Raw genomic sequence first — 26199 nt, forward strand, 5'->3', positions numbered from 1 at the left:
TTTTCCAAACCAATGTGAGAACTGAAACACAACCATCTTTCAAAATTCGCATTTCTCTGAATTTTGCAATGCAGATCTCCAGCCTAGTAGCAGGAACAAAAATGCATATACTAGGATAAAGTGTGCATAAAAGTGCACATATTGGTGAAAATAACATACAAAATGCATTACTGTATATTAGGGGAAATTGCTTTGCAGAAAATGTATACATTAGGCAAAATTGCACACAAATGCACATATATTAGGGAAAATTCATATTAAAATGCTTATGCATTTTTTTTACAAAATCACCATCTCATGTGGCAATGTGAATAACTGAATTTAAGATTAGTAAAATAAGAAGATGAGAGAAACCTAAGTTGACTGATTTGCCGTTGCCTATCCACTGCCATCCCTCACAATTTTGTTTACTCTCAGTGCTTTTAACATGTATCCAAAACAGATTGGCTATGTGGTATGAATGATATGCTGTTTTGCTCCCTTTATGATACCCAATTGGCTAGGACCATCCATGTGCCTCATTCAGAAGAATTCCCCACATTTTCAAAAACACCATCATGTCACCAAATTTGAGTCTGGCATCATTCCCCTTCTGGAATAATCATGTTCATCATATGATCCCCGTTTCACTGGGATCAGCATTGTGACTAATTAAGGTAGGATATAGAAGTAGTAAGTAAGAGGGGGGAAATAGCAGCAGAGCAGCAACATCTAGAGGAAGCACCAAACATGATGGGAGGAAAATGTACGCTCCTTGGAACATGCATCTGTCTGCAATGTGCCATGCACACAGATAATGTTTTATTTCTGTGGGGTGAGAGGACATGGAGGTTTCATAAACTAGAACAAAAGTACATTTCAACACCTTTGACTTCTAAATAGCTGCTAGCAAAATAAATGTGAACTAGGACCACCTAAAACAACTAGCAAGTACACAGAAAAAGCTATTCAATCCTTCAAGATAGGAATGCCATGTAATTTATCGCCTTCCCATTGTATCTGTTATGGCACCCCAGTGGTTAACAGGAGCTCTCTTTGTCCAGAGGTTGCCAAGGAAACTGTTCCTGTACTTCAGGAAGCAGGGGGAGCAGTTTCCTGTTTTCAAGAAGGCTTAAGGGCCGTTTTTCTCCAATCAGAAAGCAGATTTGTGAACTGGAAATGGAGAACACAGCTGCCAAGGGCATATTAAGTGGTGTTTCTTTCTTCTTTCTTTGCTCAGTCTCTCTTTAAACCTTTGTAATAAATAATCCCGGCATTTGCAACTCCTAAATCAGGAGTCATATGTGGGTTACACAGTTGTTAAGGGAAGGACATTTTGTGGAGGACAGTGTCTACAAAACAACAGCAACACAAGGCAGAGACACAGCTGGACATCATGCGGAAGTTGGATTCCCCCCCCCTCCATCTTCTGTAGATGTAACTCACACACAAATGTATCATACCCAGGGAAGTCAGAGTAAGGCTGACACAAATAGGCTTTATCATCTGCAGCTCAACATGACACTGTGGTGGTGAACTGCTTTCCTATGCATTTCTTCTGATTTTCCTTTCACTGAGGCTCCTTTTTCTTTATTGCTCCCTCCTGTTTTTTGACCAACGTTTCACGGTTTAAAAAGAAATCATTTATCCCCCTTAATCACTTCTGTTTTTCCTTTGGACGAAACAAGAGATGGGGTCCTGCTGGTGCTACTTTTTAGACTCAGAAAGCAGCCAGAGAGGCGTGAGTGGAGTATGCACCAAGTGTATTTGCCAATTTGTTGCTGTACTAATAGGTAGTTCCTAAGTCACCAGTGCTTAAGTGTCTCTTAACAGCAGTATGGTGGTTCAGAATTTTGTACTTCTTGAAAATCTCAGGTTTCATCATTAAAAAAAAACCAACACTCATGTTTCTAGCCATTATTGGTGCAAAAGCAAGCTTAAAATGGTTTTGGGTTGGACTAGATGGGATCCCTTCCAACTCTACAATTCTATAATTCTGTGAAAATGTGATTATTTGTTTAAGAGATTTCTGATCCATCCTTCACCATTACTGATTCCGGGGCAGGTTTCACCTACTACACAGCAGCTGTGTTTGCTCTCTGAAGTACCTGTTGAAACCTCAAAAATGAGGGGCTGTGTAATTTTTTTATATTTATTTGAGGGCAAGAAGGGGCTTCTGTGCCCCATGTACTCATTGCCACTGCCCATGACAAAAAAGGCTGCATAAATTATGTAAAGTAGTAGACATTTAAGAATCAATTATGCAAATTTGGTAATGACTGCATGATGTGTACAGGCTGAATAATTTGACATTTCGTGTCTGGATGCATTAAAAAAAAACTAGCTTGGATTAAACTACTTGGAATACAGCCTATAAACCATCATTTGCAATAGGTGTAGCAAAAATATATGTGGAAATACAGTGGTACCTCGGGTTACAGATGCTTCAGGTTACAGACGCTTCAGGCTACAGACTCCGCTAACCCAGAAATAGTACCTTGGGTTAAGAACTTTGCTTCAGGATGAGAACAGAAATCGCACGGTGGCAGCAGGAGGTCCCATTAGCTAAAGTGGTACCTCAGGTTAAGAACAGTTTCAGGTGAAGAACAGAGCTCCAGAACGAATTAAGTTCTTAACCCGAGGTACCACTGTATGTGAGGAATTTTCTGGCAAGGATGCTGCAGCTGATCTCAAGCTCTGTGCTTTTTATGTAGCGGCCTCCCAAGTTTTTCATGCTGCCCAAAACTCAGATTGACAGGGCAGTAATGGACTCAAAAGCTTATCCAGGAAGAAATGGGAAATCAGTAAATGAAATATCCAAGATGTTGTGTTCTGGTGCCATATAGCTTCTGTTTGTTCTTCTTTAAAGACTGGTTTATGTTTTAACTTTGAGCAGCATTTGATGCAGACATCCAAGAAGTCTAATCAGCAGTGTGGGAGAGTGTTGTTCAAGAACCGTAGATCTATTTGTAATGAGGCAGACATCATCTTAAACTACTCAATCGGCAAAAGTAAGCACATGTTTCAAAGAAAAGCTATTAATGATGAAGACTGGTGAAGGCTTTAGACGTTCATTAAAATGGTAAGTGTGTTATGCTGATGTGACAGTGGTTTTAAAAAGCGAGCGCTAGTTCTGTTAAATGGAAGAGAGCCAAGAAAAACTCTTTTAAACATTTGTTGAATTAAAGCCCAATAGCAGAGCTACCGTAACCGATGTCGATAGGACTGCCAACAGGGCAATCTTATGCATATCTGTTCATAAGTAAAGCCCCATTGCATTCAGTGAGGTTTACTCCAAAAAATGGCCTCGGATTGCAGCCTCAGAAAGTTAAACATAAATAATTTGTCACAGTTTAATAGGATTTACTTCCATTTTCATGTTACCCAAAGGTGTGTAGGTGGCTTTGAAAAAGAGAAAGGTGCCAGTTATTTTAAGTGTATTTTTAAGTGTATAAGGCATTACTCACTTTAAGAAAGGAAGCCATTGTTTTAATATTGATCAATGTAAGAATTTAGGTTATAACCCTAATCCCATTTACTTGGGAGTAAGCCCCATTATTTTCAAGAGGCTGCACTTCTGACTGTGAGTAGACATGCTTAGGATGGTGCTTTTAGAACCTAGAATATTCCAGAGCGACACTTTAGGTACAGGTTTAAACTATGTAATCATTGTTTATTTCAAATGAGCAGCCTGGAATCTTGAGTGATTGACTTACTTCCTAGAAGCCACTATAGCTGCTTCATTGTGATGAATAATTCTTGCACAAGGTCAGTCCTATCCAAGCCTAGCCTTGGGAAGAACTTTATTCTTGGAAGGTGATATAGATGTATTAAATAAGTAGTGGCTTTTTGTCAGAGTGAGTCATTTCCGAGTTTTCGTGCTGCTGATTTTACACTTATGAGAATTGTTTTAATGCCTTGGTTTATTGCATTTCGCATTGCCTTATTCTGATGTACACTGCCTGTGACCATGTTGGTGAAGGGTGGTATAGAAATATATGAAATCTTATCTGTATGTCTATATTGTCTCGTATTACGAAAAGGAAGCTGAAACGTAACAAGTACTGACTCAGACATCAGTACCCATTAAATGCCTGGGCAATTTTTAAGGCTTAGATTTCTGGGGCTTCAAATTGAAATAAAAATAATTGAAAACGTAGGTGGAAATGTTGACAGAAAGCTGATATCCACGTCTGGTTGGTGTGCAGGGTTCAAACTGGCAGAGCAATCCAGACTCATTTGTGCCAGGATGGGGTGTGTGCATATGGATGGGGTGAAATGTCCTGCCAAGCCCTACCAGTTGCCACTAGACTCTCACCAGCTGTTGCCTTTGGAGTGACACCAGCCCCACTCCACCAGTGTGGAGCTTTCCTTCTGCCTGCCCAGTGGAAGTGCCACTGGCTGGGTCCCCAACAGCAGCTGCTAGTGGAAAGCCCCAGGGCATTCCAAGAGCGGAGAGGGGTTGAGTCAGCCTAGGAGCCATTGACTCCTGAGCTAGCCTGGCTACCTTCTTCCAGTGGCACCGGGCCCAACAGGGGCCCAGTCACCACACCAGCTCCTGCTCTCTGCACTGCGCATCCACCTTCCACCCAGGTCACCATGAGTGTCAAGGCTGCAGATGCAGCAGTGTCCCTGCCACACTGTTCAGCCTGACAGGTCGGCATTGTGGGACCACTTAGGATTGCTCTCTCAAGGCTCACAGTGCAATAGTACTGGGGTCTTTGGGGTCTATTCTTTGAGGTCTGTTCTTTGAGCAGACCGTGATTGCAACTATTCTCGTCTAAGCTTAACCTGGCACTACCTGGCGCACTCACATTTCCCCTGCCCCTTCTAGTATGAACAGACCTTTCAGGTATCCCTTTTCAGCCCATTCCATTATGGAAATGATCAATAGGGACCACTGGATAAAGATCATGATTCAGAGCTGCAAGCTCTCTAGGTTCACACGTGTATGTGGTGGCCCTGGGCAAGTGGCTGCCAGGCTGCCAAAGAGCAACCACCATTTCCCAAACAGGGCTGTCCAGTCCTTGCAAACTGAAATTCTATATAATGATGGGGGAAGGTGGACATTTAAAGCAATGATATACATTCCACACACTGAAAACCAGCAAAACAAAAATGAAACCTTCAGCAGAATTATGAACCGCAAGCGTTTTTCTTTGTCATTAGCTACATATAGCACAAAAGTATTGGGTACCGTGAACGAAGATAATAAAATTATATTAGAGGAGTATTTTATGCAAGGGATATTACAGTTGTTGGGGTTTTTTTGGGGGGGAGCAGGAAACTTGTTATGATTTTTCTGCCGCCGCCAGCTCTGGTTATGATCATCTTTGCTGTGTGGGATGCCCTTATCCCCAGTCTCGCTGCAGCCAAGTTTCCTTTATTGGACGCCTGCTATAAAGAATAAACCTGGGGATATGAAGAGCCACATTAGTATGTAACAACCTATAAAACCCCCTCTGCTCAGAGTAGGAACAAATTCCCTTTGCATGAATACTTGGAGGGGGAAAATAACAATAAAAGAGAATACGGCTCCTAAATTAATTAAAAAGCACGGACAAATGAAATCTCATAACCAGCCTAATGAAGTGCCTCAGCATCAGCAAACTGTCTCAGTTAGATAGCGTTGCACAGGATTAAAGAATGTATGAATGGGTACCCAGTAAATACTGTCTGTGGGCTGCCTCAGTTTTTTTTTACACTATCTGCAGTTTTTCTTTCTCTGCGTTAAGATTTAGAATCTGTCAGCTGTAATTACTTGCAAAATTCTGCTCGAGAAACCTTATGGGCATGGCTGTATTTATTTATTTTTACAGTGGGACAAACAGCAGTGTTTGGAAGTTAAGCTCAGTTTTAAAAAGAAAGCATTGGAGGGGTTAACTGACCCTTCCCCAGAACCATACCTCCAACCCACCTGTTCAAGGGGGTGACATATGTCCTGTCTATTTCATTCTAAAAACAAGTAACAAACACACTTCCTGACAACTCCTTTTTAAAAAGGGAGTGGAGAATGTGGTCACCCACATTTCATTTAGTTTGGCACTTCTAATGCCAATTTTAAGGGTCAATGTGAGGAAGAACTGAAAGCAAGTTTCATGGAAAGTCAAGGTTTTTTCTTGATTAACTCAGAAAGCCCTGCTGGGCTTACGTCACAATGCCATGCAATCCAATTCATGTCCAGTCAGAAGGAAGCCCCACTGAGCTCAATGGCATTTACTCCCAGGGAAGTGTGTGCTAAATTTCAGCCTCAAACAGCTTCCCTTCCCCTCACCCCAAGTCTTGTCCTGATGCCACATGCTTTTTAACCTGAGAGGGTTTTTACACAGAAGTGGCTCGCAGCACTAGCCTTCTGGCAGAAGCAGGAGTGGCAAGGAAGATTTTAAGGATGAACTTACAAAATGTAAAAATAAGTATGAAGCTATAGCTATATAGAGAGGGGGGGGAGAGAGAGATGTGCTTGTGGGAGTATTATTACTAGAGCAGTCAAGTGCAACATTTTCCTGTTGCCTAGAATGGATACACAGGGGAATGTGGCTCCAGACAGGGAGGACTTCCTGTCATACCTGCCCTGGAGCTTCCTCCCCCTGTGTGTGACCAGGCAGATGGGTGTGACCCTAGCTGACCAGATAAAAGGGCTGGCCAGGCAACCATATCTCTCTTAGACTCTTGGACTCTTACTCTCTTACTCTTACTCTTGGACTCTCCTGGCTCTTAGCCAGCACATGGCTCAACCTTTCACATAGGATGGAGCCCACGAGCAGAAAGTCTGAGGTGTAGCTCAGACTTCTTTCCACTGTGACCACAAGGTAAAGCCTGCCTTCAGATTACTGCTGTGAACTGAATGTGAGTAAAACTTTATTCTTACTTTTAAAGAAGACTGTGCTGTGTTATTCTTATTTTAAGAGGAAAATAAAGGGGAAACTTACCAGGAACAATCCAGAATGGACAAGCGGACTGGATTGCTTAATTAAAGTAAGGCTATCAGACTTCCCCGTTTCCCGGGGACAGTCCCCAGATTTACAAATCAGTCCCCTGACAAAATCCGTCCATTCTGACTGAAGTTGAAAAGTGACCCCGGATTCATTGAAAAAAATCTGGTAACCTTAAATTAAAAGATTATCTAACGAATCATCAACTTGCTTCCAATAAGTTGCAAAGGGAATGTGCTGCTTACTCACTAGCGTGACTGAGGAGGGATAATAACAAAATAATATATCCTCTCCTACCTTCCTTAACATTCTCACAATGCTTATATGGGAGGACACCTTTTTTAAAATTATGCATGTAACAATGACAATATATATACCGGTACACACAGGTGGAATATACACACATATAAAAAAACACTGTGAAAATGCTTTTTAAAAACGTTTTGAAAAAAATATATTGAATTTGCCATAGCTCACTATCACCATCTAGTGCCACATTATATATTGCACTTCTTTTTTTATTTGCAGCTATATAGCTGAGTCCACAGTAAAACATACCCCATGCAGACTTTCACACTAAATACATGGAGGTCTACAAAGGAGTCTGTGTGCCTGGAGACATAGGGGCTAGGACTTGCATGCATGCCCCCATCCCAACCTCTGGCTTAAGACCATCCATGTACAGGTGAACACCTGAGCAGGGCTACAGTCAAAAGCACATTCTAGTTAATGAAGGTTTTTGCATTCAGGTTATCAGTATGGGAAATGAGAGAGAGAGCGAGAGAGCCTTGTGTCATATCCTATCAGGTAATGGCAACAGGAAAACTTGCAGTCAGGTGCCACAAAGGACCACAGAATAAAAACCCTCATTGTTAAATAGGCTTTGGTGGTTTCCATCTGCGAGCTTAAAAAATATAGCATATGGAGTTCAATTATCTGTGTCCCAGCTCTGTGTTTTTGCCTTCATCTCCCTGGTTTTCCTCTCTCTCCATAAAACGCTGTTAATCAGGATTATAATGAAAGCAGCACAATGAATAGTTTTATATGGTCTTTCTTTTTTTGCCCCTGCGCTGTAAATGGGCTGGCGACAAGCATACTTTCCCCGTATTTTAGAATGAAATAAACATGAAATATTGCCGAGAGAAGCAGGGCTGCGGTACGTTTTCACCTTGCCGAAGAATTTTTCCATATTAGCGATTCTTATCACCTTGCGTGTAATCCGCCAAACACAAATAATCTCTGGGTACATAAAATATTTACAGGATTTCTTTGAACCTCTAACAGCTCTGTGTAAACTTGTCGGTGGAATTGCGATCAAGGAAAGCAAACCCTCCACCCGCATATTCAGCACATCAATAAAGCCAGTGGAGAGCCAACTAACTCCTGGTCCAAACCACCTGCTGTGAGCAGAACAGGCTCTTTTAAGCATTTGTGTTACAGAAGACACACACCTAGCACCATGCGAGCGCCCTCACTTGATTCTGCCTTCATGAAACAAATAAAATAGCACCATCTCTCAAGCTATCAAAAGCTCCATTTCTGAAAGCTAGGTAAGAAAAAAATAAATATTTTATTTTCCAAAGTGGTTTCATCCCAGCCTGCTCTGGAAATTTAGGCCAAGTTCCAAAGCACACTTATTTTGTTATAGTTGCAGCTCATCTTCCCTCACAACCCTGTAAGGTAGGCATGGCTGAGAGACAGTGCCCAGGCCAACATCCCCCAGTGAACTTCAAGGTTGGGAGTAGATTTGAGCTTGTTTCTCCCAAGACCTAGTCCAACACTCTGGCCACTGCGCCACACTGGTTTTTACTGGTGTGTAAGCCTCGTTGACATTAATCAGACATAGTTCTAAGTTAACATACTTAGGTTCATGGATGTTGAGTTACAAGGAAGAGCACCCATGTTTGAAGGCTTGTGAACTTAGGGCAGGGGTCAGCAACCTTATTCAGCCATGGGCCAGTCCATTGTCCCTCAGACCATGTGGTGGGCCGGACTATATATTTTGGGGGGAAATGAACGAATTCTTATGCCCCACAAATAACCCAGAGGTGCATTTTAAATAAAAGGACACATTCTACTCATGTAAAAACACACGGTCCGTCCATGGGCTGGATTGAGAAGGCGATTGGCCGCATCTGGCCCCCAGTTGCCTACCTCTGACTTAGGGGTTCAGCATCAGGCTTGCTTTGAATCTGCAAATGCCAACCACTGCTTTTTGCCCCCTTTATGTCTCTCAAGGATCCATTTACACACCTTGGTGAAGGGGAGGAGGGAACTGGCCGGTGGCACTCCAGTGATGCTGTTAAAGTGTGTTTCGTCATTAGGAATGGGCTTGGGATCACCAGTCCAATCCTCTCTGTGGGAAAACGATGGTGCTTCGATTATTTCCTTTAAGGTGAAGCCCCCCCCCCACTCCCCGCAAAGTCTTGACTTGGGCACTCGAAAAAATTCAACTCATTTTCCCAACAAAAATTATCACATATGTGATTTCCTTTTGGGCTCAATGTGTCACTTTACGCTTGCTCACAGTGAACTGAAGATATCCTTTAGGAACTCCTCACAATCCTTTGTTTTAAAGGATTTATGTATTTGTGTTTGTATTTTGTTGGAATCTGCCCAGAGTGGCTGGGGAAACCCAGCCAGATGAGCAGGAAACAAATAAATTATTAAACACATTGAAAAATTTGGTATAATCTGCAAACCAGGATTCCTCAGTGCCCACACCTAGATCATTTATGAGCAAGTTTAAAAGTTGGGAGTCCCCCCGCCATCAGTATTAGGACCTCTGCTTTCTGAAAGTGCATAGTTCTTCCTATGAGAGGTATGAGCCAAAGCCCTTGGGAAGCTGCAGCCATGCCATGCCCATTCTGTTAGAATTAGGTCTAAAGTGAGCATCTCTTGCTACTTGTATCCTACTCTTACGGAGATTCCTAGTTGATTTTCTGCCCAGCATCAGATGCTCCGAAATGACTCATTGGTCCTTATAATAAATTTCCCTTTCTAGATTGACAGGCACAATCTTCTTCTACTTCCTGCTGTTCTTACTCAAGTGTGGGAAGTTTTCCTTTTCAACCCCCAAACCTTTTAAAAGGAAACCACTGGTAGCCAAAGGCACCCAAGGTGAAAAAGCAAATTTTAAAACTACAAATATAATTCACAAACCCAATAAACATTGGCATTAAAAAAAAGGAATGCAAGTCAAAGTTTCATCACTTTCGGATCCTGATCCACACTTCCTGGCAGTTTTTCTGACACCTGCCATTTTTAATGTGTCTGCTGACGTGAACGTGCATGGTGTGTTCTCGCTATATCAGCATTTTCATAGCATTTCAATATTTTTGTATTAAAATGTCTTCGTACTCACAGATGACTCGTGCATGCACAACAAGTAGCTGTTTATGCAGCCTTAAGACTACAGAAACCATAATACAGGGTTGCTGTGAGCAAAATACAAATGGATGAAAAATACTTATATAGAGTCTAACTGAAGGAAGCAACCGGCACCGCTGAGAAACAGCAATGCAAATGACACTGACCAAAATCTGAATAGGCAAACAGGAAATCTGTCACTTGGGGCTAGGAAAATGGAAAACAGCCTGCAAAAAAAGAAAGAATATATAAAAATATTTTTAATAAAGAGTTTCATTTCAACAATGGTGCAGGGACAGGGGTGGGGGAGAAGTACTTTATCACTAATTGCCTTGGAAATGGTATTCAGTAGGTTCCTGTTAGCCTCCCACAACCACATTCCATCTAGTGATCACATTTTATTTTTTAAAAAAGGATGTGCTAACAGAAGCATATCCTTTAGGAAACCACATAGACTGTACCCAAGAAATGAGCACTTATTGTGCTAGAACCAGTTGCGTGGAAAGGTCCTTATTCACATGAGCAATCCTTACACAAATGAAAGTCCCACCACCCCCCTTGAGGTTTTATTAAGCATGCATGCAAATTGAGGAAAAGAACAGAAGGGAATGAATGGAGAATCCCAAATCATTATAACTAGAAAACACTCAAAGAGACTTCTATACTTCTGAAATCTAATGGGTAGCGAGTGGTCTTAAGCCATTTCCCACAATCAAATTGGTGACTCCCAATAGCAGTCATTCCCTCAAAGTGTATTGCCATTGGTTCCTTAGGATTCCTGTTCTGTTTACCTTCACTATTGGCATGATTAATCCCATTTTAAGATGGAGAACTGAGACTGGACATTAGTGGTTTGCCCCCATGAGTGAACGGCTGATCAGTAATGGTGCCCTGCCCACTATTGGCCTCTCACTGAGAGGATATGTATGCTCCCAGTACACAGTCCCACACCAAGTGATGGAGCTGACCTTTAAAGCCCTAAACAGCTTTGGACATGAATACCTGAAGGAGCGTCTCCACTCCCTGCATTCAGGTCCAAATCTGAGGCCTTCTGGCAGTTCCCTCACTGCAAGAAGTGAAGTTACAGAGAAACAGGCAGAGGGCCTTCTCAGTAGTGGTGCCCGCCCTCCCATCAGATGTCAAGGAGATGAGTAACTATATAACCTTTAGAAGATATCTGAAGGCAGCCCTGTACAGGGAGGTTTAAAATGTTTGAGGGTTTTTTGTGTTTTGTGTGTTGGAAACTGCCCAGGATGGCTGGGGCAACCCAGCCAGATGGGTGGCATATAAATTTCTTCTTCTTCTTCTTCTTCGTTATTTTTCTGTGTGCACTTTTGTCCACACATGAGCACTTTCCATTTAAATCTGTATGGCGTTTCCTGTCCACCCTAGCAGGTGATGCTTGATGGGATGGATTTGTGCTGTGTGTGGTTGCTGCCTCTCTTCAATTACTGCTTCCCCACACTTCAGAAGTTCCAGGTGGGGAACAAGAGGGAGCAAGAGGGATTGATCCTTAAACAGTTCTGGAAATTGTAGCTCCTCTGTGGGAGAGGGGAATGGTGTGTGTGTGTGTGTGTGTCCTAACAACTCTCAGCACCCTTTGCAAACTACAGTTCCCAGGATTCTTGGGCGGGGGAAGCCATGACTGTGCCATGCTACTACTTTATAGTGGAGGTGGGGCAAAGAAATCACAGCTAATGCTCATTGAACAGTTAAGCCATCTAGCCTCTCCGCAAACAAATCAGAGTTAATGTGATTTAGCTGTGATTCCTGCACTGTAGGAGGCTAGACTAGTTGACCCGTTGGGTCCCTTCCAACTTGACAGTTCTGATTCTATGAGTGCTCAGCAAGCCAACAGCCCTCTCATTCGAAACAAATCAGGATGGATAGTCAATAAACCGGGAGTCTGAAAGCGCCCTTAGCCTCCGGCAAAATTTCACTAAAATTTCTGTGAAATGGGCAGGAGCCAGATTGACAGTCGGGAATTTGTCAATGAGGCTGGATGGTGATGGGAGGAGGAGGAAATTATGTCATCCTCGGAAAGAACGGGAGTGCGCGAAACGGGTGGGGGTGGCGACAGCCCCAAAGCGCGCTTTAAAACGCTTCGCGCGCCCTTCCCGGGGCTGATGGAGCGCAAGGAACAGCTCCTCTCCAAGAGAGCCGCTTCACTTTGCGCACTTGTTTCCAGTCCTTCTCTTCTCCTCACCCCGCCCCGGGAGCTGTGGCAGGAGAGATCGGCTTCCAGGTAAATCCCGCTGTCTCCCCTCCTTTTCCCAACGGAGATGCCCTCTTCTGGAGTAGAGGGCGGCTGCCCTTGCCCTTCCCACTTCCACCAGCGCAAAAGCACCTCCGGCTTATGTCCCTGGGCCTGCGCCTCCTATTAAGGGATGCGGTTGGGGGACGTCCCTTCGGCTTTTTACACTTCGGTTATAGGCTGCGATCCTAGACGCGCTTAAGGCTGTAATCCTGTACATATTGCCCCAGGAGGCAATATCTCCCTGCAATAAGGCTGAAATAAGGAACTGGCCTTATGGACAGCTGCCCGGGAGTAAGTGAAATCAGTAGGGTTTACTTCAGAGTACGTGTGTTAGGCTTGAGCCTGGTGACTTTCGGTGTTGACGAGGACAGGATCAATGAGGCGGCTTGTTTTAAAGGAGCGCGTCTGTAAAAAGAAAAGGAGCAAACGCTTTCACGCGGGATTGCGCATCTTTGGGTGAGAAAATCGAAGAACTGGATGGAATGCGGCTCCTAGGAGTCACTCAGCGACCCGATGAGAGCAGCTTAGTTGGCTTTGGGACGGCGGTTGAGGAGCCTACAAGCCACGGTGGCGGAACGGGGCGCATCTAGAACAGGACGTTTGAGGATCGCAGCACAGCGCGCTTCTAGGATCGCAAAGGCGAGCCGCAACGTTCCTGCGTGGGCTTGGGGATTTCACGGCCGCGACTTTTGGGGATTATTGGAAATCCTGCAAAAAATGTTTTTCCGCCAGTAGCCTACTATGTGCTAAAACTGGTCAGTACGAGTGTATGTGAAAATGTGTGTGCGCAGGGGGGTGACATCACAGATCGCTCCTCGGGTGTTTTTTTTTTTGGGGGGGGGAGAATAAGAAGATAAAAATATATTAGTGTGCCTATGCACCTACATATTCACACACAGGGTTCTTTGTCAGATGAACACGAACGTCTTGTCTAATCTGAAGACGGAGTTGCTGCCAGTAGTAGCCAATAACAACCCCTAGTTCCCCTCCTCCCAAATATTGCTTCTTTAGCAATAGTAATCGACAATCCTGTCGCGGGGAGTTCCGCGAAGGAACCCAAGACAGTCGTCCGGACTGGGAACGCGCACAATTCTTCTCCGCTTGCTTTGAGCCTGCTCAGCGTCTGTTTAGCAGTGGGACGGCGGCGGCGGTGTCGTTTCCTCCTATTCTCTCCCTCTCCGCGTGGGTTTTTTTTTTTCCTTTCCTCCGCGTTCTCTTTAAATCTCCGCTTGTTTTGGCACCCGCACTCTTCTCCCCCCCGCCCGCCGCCGCCTCTGTTTCTTTGCTGCCTTTCAATCCCTGCGTGAGCAAAAAGGGCTTCCTCTGCAGGGAAGGAAGGGAAATGCCTGCCGGCCGGAGCAGCAACAACAGCAGGGGGAGACCAGTAAGAGCAGCAGCAGCAGCAGCAGCAGCCCTGGGCATCGCACGGCGCACAGCGACCAAGGACCTTCCACTCGCAGCGAGCTGAGAGCGGGGATGGGGCAGGGCCACGACGGCTCCCCAAGGCACTGATCCCCCCACCCACCCAACCCCTTTCCAAGAGGCTCTGTCCGGACACTTTTGGAGACAGAGGGAGAGAGATTTCTGCTGTTGCAACTCGCGTCTCTTTCTCTCCCCACATCCCCCCCTCCCGTCGCTTGCAACTTGGCTGGAGAGATCTCCTCCCCCGCCCCCTTTCCCAGTCCCTCCATGCCCCGACCTGAACTTTAGCAACCCGGGGGCTCCGGCTTAGGGAGCAACCCGGAGAGCCTTGCCAGGCGGAGAACATGATTTGAAGCCGGGGAGGCGGCCAAAAGGGACGCAGTGAGCCGAGCGCTTTGGCGGAGACTCCAGAAGATGAGCCACGCAGGTAAGGACCTGGAACGCGACCCGGAGAGGAGAAGGGGCTCCCGAGGGCGACCCCGGCGCCTGAGGAATACTTCCTGGGCGGGCGCGAGTCGAGGAGCCCGGGGAAAACTCTGGCGGGAGAAGCCGGGGATCGGGGGACTCCCTTCCAAAACAGACGTGCTGAGGGACAGGGATTCCTCAAGCAGAGTTTGCCTCTTTCTCATTCCTGCGTGAGGCGTTTACTCTTCCTTTCCCACCCACCCCCACCCCGCCAGGGACAGGTTATATCCAGTCGTTCGATTGATCGATCCCGCTACCCGGTTTGGTAATCGATTCCAGTCCGTCCGTCGTTTCTTACGCAGAATCGAGAGAGGGGAGGGTCGGCGAGTGCGGAGCTGACTCTCTTGCCCTGGCGAGGAAGGACCTGCTTCCCCTCTCCGCCCGCGCCCCGGGCGCGTACACAAGAGCGGGAAGCGGAGCCTCGCCAGGTCCCCCGAGTCCTCCGCGCCCGAAGTCTCCTCTTCTTAACGACCTGCTAATTTTATGGAGCCGAGAGTTTATCGTCCTCTGGGGACTTTCCGCTTCCCAGCTCGGGCTGGACAGACAAGCACCAGGCGTTTAGAGCACGTCCAGCTCCCCATTCCAAAGGTTTTTTGGAATTGTAGTTTGCTAAGGGTGCTGCCGGGAACTACAGTATAGCGCTGAGGGGAGAAACTAAAGTTCCCAGGATTCGAGGGGTGTGTGCCTGGCCATCTTCCCAAGCTGACCCGCCATAGGGATGATGGTCTCCCCGGGTTCCGCCTCTGATCTGAAGGATCGGCTGTGCCAACTCCCCCCCCCCCATTTTTCTCTTCCTCTCCACACAACCCGGTTGAACGGATCTCTCCGCGGCTGGCACAGCCCTGCCGGTCCGGCGAGGAGCCAGCAGCTTCGGAGGACCCGGGTGACACACAGTGCGCTGTTTGTTATGCTGAGGCTGTCTCGCTGCAGTTTGTGTATGTGTGTGTGTTGCAGTGCGCCCTGGGAGCGCATTCGCGGCGGAGGTTAATTGGGAAGTGGGGTGGCGCTTCCTTTGCACTCGCCGGCCATAGGCAGCCAAGGGCGGGCTCCGTAGAGCGAAAGAGGCTTAATCGACGCGGGAGGAAGGCAGGCAGGCAAAAGGTTAAAACTGCCCGTGTGAACGGGTTTTTCCAGTGCGCGGGAACGAGGAGCAAGCTTTTGCACTCAAATCCTCTTTGCAAGCTTTCAGTGGGTAACTGCTTGGCCGCTGCGAGAAACAGGATGTTGGGCTGGCTGGGCCTTCGGCCTGATCCAGCAGGGGCTCTTCTTATGTGGCCTTCCAGGTGTGGATGGTCTCCCTTGGTAGAGCATGAGACTCTGTCTCAGGGTCGTGGGTTCAAGTCCAGTGTTGGGCAAAAGATTGCTGCATTGGACTGGATGACCTTTGTGGTCCCTTCCAACTCTACAATTCTATGATTCTATAATAAATAAAGGAATTCGTTGTCAATGCTGACTTGGTGTTGATGGGAGGTGGACTCCCCACAACATTTTTTTTGGGGTGGGGGTGGGGGGCAAAGTGCCATATTGCAATAGCCAGGATTCAAAGATCAATTGCCTCTTATTATTTCTCTGGTTTTCACCACTTTACCCATCCTGACTTGGACCCTTTCCAGCAGAGGGCCACAGTATTATTATTGTAATACCTGCTGCTTCTGTGATATGTAGGAAGCTGCTTTGTACTGAGTCAGACCTAGCTCTGTATTGCCTACTCAGACTGGCAGCGGCTCTCCAAGCCCTGCCTGGGGATGCCGGGACTGTGAAAGACCCGCACAAACCATGGAGTCTGTGTGTGAAGCAGATGCTCTACCACTGAGCAACATAGTACTTCCCATAACGTCCTTCCTTAAGTTATGATTGCAGGTCTTCCTTGCTGCCCACCCCCAAATGCTTTTCTGTGTGCCATCTGATAGATTGATGATAACACATCCCTGAGGAAATGTCAGATGAACTGCCAATGGGGGCGGTGTGGTGGGGAAAGGCAGCGCTTCCATAGGATTCATGCTGCAGGGATTACCCCAGCAGTGCTGCTCATAAGACTGAGTTATGAAGTTATTGCAGCTATTTCAATCATCGGTGTGAAAGCGGAACAAAAATGATAGTTCTAGGATTTTGAGTAAAAGACTGCTATCCTCCAGAGTAGAAATAATTGGCTAGAGAGGCCTTCCTTGAAGACAGTGTCCTCTTAACCTTTGCCATAATTGGTGGTGTTTCTGCCTGTATGTTCCCCAAGGTGAGATCCAGGAAAGGAGACTGTATAATTGATGCTTTTGAATTATGGTGCTGGAGGAGACTCTTGAGAGTCCCATGGATTGCAAGAAGATCAAACCTATCCATTCTAAAGGAAATCAGCCCTGAGTGCTCACTGGAAGGACAGATCCTGAAGCTGAGGCTCCAATACTTTGGCCACCTCATGAGAAGAGAAGACTCCCTGGAAAAGACCCCAATGTTGGGAAAGATGGAGGGCACAAGGAGAAGGGGACAACAGAGGACAAGATGGTTGGACAGTGTTCTCGAAGCTACCAACATGAGTCTGACCAAACTGCAGGAGGCATTGGAAGACAGGAGTGCCTGACATGCTGTGGTCCATGGGGTCATGAAGAATCGGAAACGACTAAACAGCAACAACAAAATAATATGTTTAGGGGAAAGAAACTGCAGCATACAGACAAAGAGAAAAAAGTAATATCTGAAATAGTAAGATCAACTTAGTAACTGATGGATTTCTCTGTAGCAGAACCCAATTGCTCCTTGTGATAGCTATTGATATTAAAAAGAACTGTTCTGGTTGCTCTCAAAGCAGGGATGGGAAATGTGGACTTTGGTGGACTACAACTCCCATAATCTCTGACTGCTGGCCTTGCTAGCTGGGGCTTATGGGAGTTCATCCCTGTCTTTTGTTGTTCCTGCTTTTGTATTGGGGGAGTGGGGTATGCTCTCAATTGCCACACTTTTGTGGGTGCTTGCTTTAGTTTATGCAAGATATAAAAGGGAAGGGCGGAGCTCAGTGACAGAAGGTTTGTGTACAGAAGTCCTAGGCTCAGTCCCCAGCATCTCCAGGTAAGACAGGGAGAGACTCCTGCCTGAAAGCCTGGAGAGCTGCTGTCAGTCAGTGTGGAAAATACTAGGCTAGATGGACCAATCATCTGACTCAGTATAAGGCAGCTTCCTATGTTCCTGTATGCAAAGTCATTGTCCTTTATGGCTTGAAATGGGAAGAGCTTTTGGGCATAGTTACTTCTCTTTCCTTGAAGCTTAAGTCATGGGCTCAGATACTTTCTCTTTAAACTTGCATCCTCCCTCCCATTCTCCAAACTGTCCTGCCACTTTTGCTTGACTTTGATTCAGTCTCCAAATAGTCAACACTTTCTTTCTCTTTTAATGCTTCATTGTGCTCTGAAGGAAATGGATCGAAATTTGCCTTGCCTCTCTGAAATGCGTTGAATGACAACCTTAGGGGGAAAGACTGAATGCAAACAAAGGCTGGAGTAGATGACCTTCAGATATGTGACAGGTGCTGAATTCTAAGGCTTGATGATTTTAAGAATAGAGTTTTACAGCAGGGGCGGGCTTACTTCTGGCTTGCAAGAACTCCTTTGTTGTTTTTTTAGAAGAACAACAATGTTTTAGCTAGATCACGCCCGTAGTAGACACATATTTTCTGATATCTGTTCATCTCATGAACAGCTGATCAGTGTGATTGTTGAGCATCTTACTAGGATTATCTGGGCAGGTTCCCAGCAGGGAATCAGATGGGCTTGTGTGTTTGTTTGTGTGTGTGGGGGGGGGGGAGGGAGAGGGAGAGAAGGCTTCTAAGTAGATGCGCCTAGCTGGATCGAGGTAATTGAACTTTGGGTGCTCAGATTTGAGTCAACCACTGTCACTTCCTACACATTTGGCCAGGTCCTATCCTCTCATGCCATTGTCTGTCTGCCAGATATTACTTTACTGAATTACATTTATGGGTGATAACAAAACTTATATGGTAAAAATTCTAACCTATTGATTGGGCATCCCAGTAGCTCTGGGCTATTGGTTTCATCTGGTGAGGTGGAGGGGGAGTCATTCGAATCATTACATTGTAGTTCATTTTATCTCTGCAAAGTGGCTTCCTGCTCTGACATTCCTGCCCAAATTCCCCATAAAATTTAACAGTAAAGCCGTTACTCTTTTTTTTATAAAAAGAAAAAAATGCTTGGCCAAGTCTTTAAAATGAGCATTTAGGAACAAAGCAGAAGATTAAATAAACTCAAGATTGACCAAAGGATCTTTGACATAAGCAGGACACTTCCTTTTTTAAAAAAAAAAAAAAGAGAAGAAATGAAATAGGCAGAAGAACCATTGATAGCATGTGAGAAAGGAGGGGAAAGGAAAGAGAGAGGGGGAACAAATTAGTATCCACCCACCCACCCACCCATCTATCCATCCATTATTATTTCCGAACGTTATCCATTTGCTAAACCAAACTAGGGTTCACAATTGTGCAGGAGTTGCTGCAGTATATCTTGGACTTGAGAACTGTCATTAGAATACACTGTTAAGAACCCACCTACTCTCAGCAGCCAGAAAACATCATAGCCAGACACTGGAGAGACCTGTCAGGAGTAAGCATGGACCAATGGTATCAAATAGTATGGGAAACAGCCTAATTAGAAAAATGAACCACTAAACTGAAACTGACACGGGAACAAATAGAAGAAGACGCCTTCACTCCGGTTTGGGTTTCCTTTATCACATACACAGCCCAACAAGACGACAACAAGAATCCCCCGACAGCATACGAATCAATCTGGCTAACCTGATTCAAAAATCACACCCCACTCACATACAAAAACAATTCTTACTACAGCCAACCAAAGACAACCAACCACACCCTAAGCCACTCCCAACCTCTCTCACCACCAAGGAAATACAAGTGAATAGCAAGAGAACCCATAAAGTAACGCTGACACAAACCCCCCCACTAAGTAGAATAATGGAAGCATAACCACCCGACCCGACCCCATTCACCGTTCCCTCTCCCCCCTTTTCTTTTTCCCCATCTCCCTAATTGTTTAAACTAATTCATGAACCAAGAACTTATACATTGACCACTAATAATATGTTGTAGAAATTTTTCCACATGTATTATGCTATCTTTGTGATATACAAATGACATGAGAAAACTTGGTATACTTTTTTGTATAACATTCTTCTTTTTTATAAAACCCAATACAAAACATTAGATATAGAATACACTGTTAAGTTTTCATGTTGGGCCAAGAATAAACTATTATTTCTAACAACTGGGGTTCCTTTTTCCTTTTATTTTTTGTTGGTCGGTGCTACCTAGTTTCTGTGCTTGTTTCACAACTGCACCTGCCAAATAGTCACTAACAGGTACAGGAGCTTTCCTAAAGTTTCCCCAAACTGGATTAAGTGGATCAAGTGAAAGAGAGCTTTTCATAATTATGGCATCACCACAAAGAAGGACTTGCCCTTAGGTTGCCAAGGTAGCCTTGAGTGGTGCTGGCGCAGAAGAAACGCCTCCACTGAAGATCTTGTTGTTGTTCAGTCGTTCAGTCGTGTCCGACTCTTCGTGACCCCATGGACCAGAGCACGCCAGGCACGCCTATCCTTCACTGCCTCTCGCAGTTTGGCCAAACTCATGTTAGTAGCTTCAAGAACACTGTCCAACCATCTCATCCTCTGTCGTCCCCTTCTCCTTGTGCCCTCCATCTTTCCCAACATCAGGGTCTTTTCTAGGGAGTCTTCTCTTCTCATGAGGTGGCCAAAGTACTGGAGCCTCAACTTCAGGATCTGTCCTTCTAGTGAGCACTCAGGGCTGATTTCTTTGAGAATGGATAGGTTTGATCTTCTTGCAGTCCATGGGACTCTCAAGAGTCTCCTCCAGCACCACAATTCAAAAGCATCAATTCTCCAGCGATCAGCCTTCTTGATGGTCCAGCTCTCACTTCCGTACATTACTACTGGGAAAACAATAGCTTTAACTATACGGACCTTTGTCGGCAAGGTGATGTCTTTGCTTTTTAAGATGCTGTCTAGGTTTGTCATTGCTTTTCTCCCAAGAAGCAGGCGTCTTCTAATTTCGTGAGTGCTGTCACCATCTGCAGTGATCACGGAACCCAAGAAAGTGAAATCTCTCACTGCCTCCATTTCTTCCCCTTCTATTTGCCAGGAGGTGATGGGACCAGTGGCCACGATCTTAGTTTTTTTGATGTTGAGCTTCAGACCATATTTTGTGCTCTCCTCTTTCACCCTCATTAAAAGGTTCTTTAATTCCTCCTCACTTTCTGCCATCAAGGTAGTATCATCAGCATAACTGAGGTTGTTGATATTTTTTCCGGCAATCTTAATTCCGGTTTGGGATTCATCCAGTCCAGCCTTTCGCATGATGAATTCTGCATATACGTTAAATAAGCAGGGAGACAATATACAGCCTTGTCTGCTAAGTTTCGCCACCCTCAGCAGCAGGAGTGGGGGAACTTTAAGCCTGAGAGCCAAATCTAGCACTCCAAGCAGAGGCGGTTTTAGCGTGGCATGACTGGTGCGGTCACACTGGACGCTTCCCTGCAGGGGTCGCCAAAACAATGCCAGAGCGCGAGAGGCAGGGGGTGCTAAATTTTAGCGTTGCACAGGGCGCTGCCAAGATATGAAAGCCCAAAATTTGCCACCTCTCCATCTACCTACTCCCCCTCTCCATAGGCCACATCCCTTACTTCACACACCAAGTATTTTTGTCCGGAATATGTTTTTGAACTCTTAACAATGGCTCTTGCTTCCATGAGTGGAGGATACAGATGGGTGTGTGAATGTGTGTAAAAAGTAAGCCCACCGTACAAAGGGGAAATTATCATTCATTGCTCCACCTCCTCTGGCCTCTGGCCCTCAGAAAGTTACCCAGAAGGAATTGCAGCTCTCAGGCTGAGAAAGGTTCCCCAACCCTTGTCTGAGGCGGATTTAGGGCAGTGTGATCACAACTATGATGTAGTGAATTGAGCAGAATGGAAGGCAAAAGATAAGGGATGCCTCACTGCTGAATTTTGGTGCCACTGAAATTTGAAAGACCAAAGTCTGCCCTGCCCCCGTTCTTCAGAAAGCATGCTGAGCAGTGGTGGTGAATTTCTGAGGAAGCAATGGCAGTTGAAGCTGCTGGGGAGGTGTGGGGTTACTGTTTGCACACACATCCCCCATAATCATGATATCTAGTTTGGACCTCATATATAGACACAACTCATGAAAAAGAGCGAAACCCCAGGAGTGTGAAATCCATGACGTCTTGAAATTATTTACAGTTTCATTCCGCGATACCGTTGATGACAGCTCAGATGGTTTATAACATCAGCGGAGACTCCTCTTGCTGGAATTATTTCCTTGTATATCACTCCAACCCATCAATTTAACAATCTCTATAACATATGGGAATCAGGTCACAAAGCATATGCTCCAGATTTATCTAAATTCTGAGGGGGGGGGGGAAATGATAATATGGCTTATCAGCACAGCCCTATTAAACCGTGGTTTATTGGGTGGTTAAGATAGCCTGAGGAGCAGAAATTAGCATTTGTAGACTTCATTTCAGTGCAGCACTTCTGAAATGAGCTAAAATAAATGAGGATAAAAAATATTCATCTTTTATTATTATAGTCAGTAATAGTGGATCGCCAAGCCTTTGGTTTTAGCTTTACTGATAGTATTAGCAAATTGCTGAAGGTCTTGGCGGACCACATAATGGCTTTTATGCCTGTTGTAATGCCCTGTGCTAGATGCTGTATGCTTTTTAATTGTATTTTTATTGCTTCTTTTATTTCTTGTATATTATATTTTATTGTATTACAATTTGAATTCTGCAGAATTCAGATTGCAATGCAGTAAAATACAATACAAGAAATAAAAGAAGCAATGAGAATGCAATTAAAATCAATATGAATATTTGATGCGATGGATGTGCCATCTCCCGTCTTCAACCGTAAATCCACAGACATGCCATAGATCACCTGAATGAAGCTGACGTACTACTGGCGGTCCACAGACCACAGTCTGGGAACTCCTGCTGCAGACCATTGCTGGTCCCAGGTGGTTTGGGTGTGGCATTGGGCGAGGTGTCCGTAGTGGGTGCTTCCTCTGTCTGAGAGAGCCCACCTTCTCACTGTCACCTCTGGACATTTCCTTGCCCTCCGCTTCCAGGCCTAGTCTGTACAAGCACCCAGTGGTAAAGCAGAAAGCAGAGGCTGCTGCTCCGTCTCCTCACTCTGAGCACTGTTTACATGCTCAGAGAGGGCAGGCGGGAGGAGGAGCAAAGCCAGAGGTTAGCAGTAGTCGTCCTGCAGGTGTGAATTGTTTGGCAGATTCCTAGTGCATTGGCAGGTGACTACCCCTGATGCCAGCTCTACTAAAGGCACATGATTTTTAATGGGACTTAAAGGTAAAGGAAAAGGGACCCCTGACAATTAAGTCCAGTTGCGAATGACTCTGGGGTTGCGGTGCTCATCTCGCTTTAAAGGCCGAGGGAGCCAGCATTTGTCTGCTTCCGCAGACAGTTTTTTCCGGGTCATGTGGCTAGCATGACTAAGCCGCTTCCGGAAACGCCGTTTACCTTCCCGCTGGAGCGGTACCTATTTATCTACTTGCACTTAGACATGCTTTCAAACTGCTAGGTGGGCAGGAGCTGGGACCGAACAACGGGAGCTCACCCCATCGCAGGGATGCGAACCGCCGACCTTCCGATCGGCAAGCCCTAGGCTCAGTGGTTTAACCCACAGCGCCACCCGCTGGGACTTAGTCACATCTTAATTTTTATGGATTGTGCCTATATGTAGTGATTCAGAGACTCTTTGTTTCTAATGTCTCTATAAACCATCCACAGGAACAAATTGAGTATGTTAGCCCATTTGGAGTGGACCTTTGGTTTGGGATCACAGGAGAGGGACAGGTACAATGTGACTCAAGTATTCCTAATAATGCACTTGATTGCAGCTATAGTCTTTAGGATCATAGAATTGTACAGTTAGGTCATCTAGTCCAATCCCCCCTCCCCTGTAATGCAGGAATCTCAGCTAAAGTATCTGTAGCGAATCCGCCCAGTTAATACCACCCATTAATAATGCGGCGGATCTACTCCTGCTAACTGCCCCCAATTAATTATAGTGCACCCACCTCACGGTACACCAATTACACAAATTTCTACAATTTACCACAGATTATCTAGTGGGGGACTTGTGTGAGGGAAAACGTGATGATTAGGCAGAAAATAAACAAATAGGAAAAGTTTTATTAAACAACAACAAAAAGGTTTATGAAACAAAGTGGGTCAGGAAATGCGTTCCTTCAGGTAGAAGTTAACTTGTTTACTTGTTTACTTTAACTAAGATGTTTCAGGCTTAAACGCAACACTATAGGCACAGATCTTCTTAAACTTCAGTTACAGAAAATCAGTTGTTACACTTCATGTGGTAGATGTTCAGTTTTCTGGAATAGATGGTAAAATGCTCGGTTCAGTTTCTGTCACTTAGATACTACAATTACCAGTAAATACTTTCAGCACCATACTGCTTCCTTTACAACTTAATACTTTGGTTCATGAGCGAGGGGCACTTCTCCTCGGTTACCCACTCTCTTTACAATCCCACACCTGAGGTATTCCAAATGGTATAACTCAGAACCATTTCTCCCCATTTCACTCCCTATCTCCCAACCTGAAACCTTTCTAAACATCTCAAATCAAATCCTAGTCCTCTTCTCAAATCCTGCCCTATATCTCATCTTAAATGCAGTCCTATCTAACTCTCTCCCTCAGAAACTGCTCCTTTTATTCCCCCCCAAAAGTGCTGTTCCTCCCCCCTCTGTGGACTCTGTAGCCCATCAGCAAGAGGCTCCAGCACTCTGGTGGAGTTTCAGGGGGACTGCATGACCAGACTGTAGTCCGGCTCTGCTGTCCTTCACAGCATCTATGACAGATGGCCTTCCAACCTCTGCTTAAAAACCTCCAAGGAAGGAGAGCCCACAACCTCCCAAGGGGACAACCCTTACTGTCAGAAAGTTCTTCCTGATGTTTATTCTTGTAACTTGAAGCCATTGGTTTGAATGCTGCCCTCCAGAGCAGGAGAAAACAAGCTTGTTCCATGTGACAGATAGATGTAAGAGGTTGCTCTTTTTATGATTTACAGAGTGGTGGTTTTCCAACTGTGTTCCAGGGTTACCTGAAAGACAACTTGCCCAATTGCACTGGATCTTCCCCTACAATAGTCATACTGGGGTTGGTTCCTAGGGCACATTTTCAAGATGAATCGAGCACTACGCAAAGACATTTGACTTGTGGATATCCTGAAAGTGATTGCATTTGTGATGATTGAGCTGCTCTGTTCTCCTAAAGTCCCGTGTACCAGTACTATCCCTCTGCTGTGTTTCCACATTCAGAACGACACAAACAGGGTTTGCATTCTGAGATATGACTACTTTAGAGTCTGGGCACTGCTTTGCAGATCTGTTCCTTGCATAATTGTACAGATCCATGATGTGAATTTGTGCAACAGAGGTTTTACCACCATGGGCTTATGTACACTTACCTTTTGCCCTACACTTCCTAGGCTAAGGCCCACACTTTAAAGCACTAGGTCTGAGTGCTTTTTTTCTCTCCAGTGCTTTTCCCATGAAAACCCACTCTTTAAGACTGAATCAGAACAAACAGCAATTCAGGTTTTCTATGAATTGCTGTTTGCACCGATGCAGCAGTAAAAGAGAGAGTTTTCGTGGGGAAATCACCAGGAACATTAAAAAGGGGGGGGGTGTCTGGACATGGCGCTTTAAAACAGACTAGAAACTTGGCACAAAAGGAAGTCTGGATGAGCCCCATATGAGGAAGAATAAAGAATTAAAAGCCTAACATTACCACTTACGGCTTTTTGGGGGGGGGGGAGGCAGGGAATTGCTTGCCTCTTCATTAGAGAATTTCTTTGAGGCTGTGAAATTGCAGTTGAATGGACTTTCCGAAAAGGGATGTAGCTCTGCTGGAACAGAGTCTCACCCAGAGGAAAGTGGACAAGCAGAGGAAGAAACAGATGCTGACAAGGAAACCTCAAACAATAAGGGGAGGAGAAACACAAGAAAAACTGTCTGATCCAAAACAGTTTTCCATAGGTACAGGGTGTCTTTTTCTTCTCTGATCTGATCCACACACACACACACCCCTTCTCAACCCAGCAGCCCAGTGACAGATCTTTGAAACAAACAGGCATGTTTACCATTTTAAAAGCCTACATGCTTCTCATGGTGCCGTATATTTTGTCCTTCACAAAGTCACAGTGGAAAACCTCTGCACTGGCCAGCTGCAACAGGCAGAAACGTATTGGGAGTGAAATTGCCCCTGACAAAAGTGCCACTGAAATACTTTGTCCTGGGAGAGATTTTTGTTACTATTATTACTCGATTTGCTTACCTTACACATGCACACCCTGATCACTGGTACTCAGAAGAAATGGGGAAGTGATTAAAATGAGCTTAGTCAATAGCAGGTCGTAACAATTAAAGATCTTGCAACCGTGGGAAGATGGCACTCTTAGAAATATTAGAAGGTGGAATATTGGATGATGCCAGTGAGGCACTGTGTGAATCTGGCTGCATATGGCTCCCCAAAGGCTTCCCTCTTTTGTACCATCTGTCTCAAACCTTTGAAAAAGTTCTTGTGGCAAGCTGCTCATTTCCCACACGTCTCGTAAAGATGAGTCAAAAGCTCCAAACCTATTTGGTAATTAAAATAGTAGAATTGGAAGGGACCTCAAA

The 26199-nt window shown here is 45.2% G+C and overlaps 1 protein-coding gene across 6 annotated transcripts in view; it reads left to right on the forward strand.

Moving 5' to 3' along the window:
- Positions 1–12401: 12401 nt before the first annotated feature.
- Positions 12402–26199, forward strand: part of FGD5 (FYVE, RhoGEF and PH domain containing 5) — a 148443-nt gene continuing 134645 nt past the window's right edge. For 3 of the 6 annotated variants that reach the window (XR_004426032.1, XM_033141107.1, XM_033141106.1), the window contains exon 1: positions 14147–14386. Coding sequence is in view for 4 of the 6 variants with exons in the window: in XM_033141107.1 (XP_032996998.1) it covers positions 14374–14386 (13 nt within the window). In the remaining 2 variants the exon portion in view is untranslated. Of the gene's footprint in view, positions 12526–14146; positions 14387–26199 lie in introns of those variants that run through there. The other 3 variants (XM_033141105.1, XM_033141109.1, XM_033141108.1) reach the window with 2 other exon arrangements.

This window comes from Lacerta agilis, chromosome 2, assembly GCF_009819535.1.
Source record: "Lacerta agilis isolate rLacAgi1 chromosome 2, rLacAgi1.pri, whole genome shotgun sequence".
NCBI lineage: Eukaryota > Metazoa > Chordata > Lepidosauria > Squamata > Lacertidae > Lacerta > Lacerta agilis.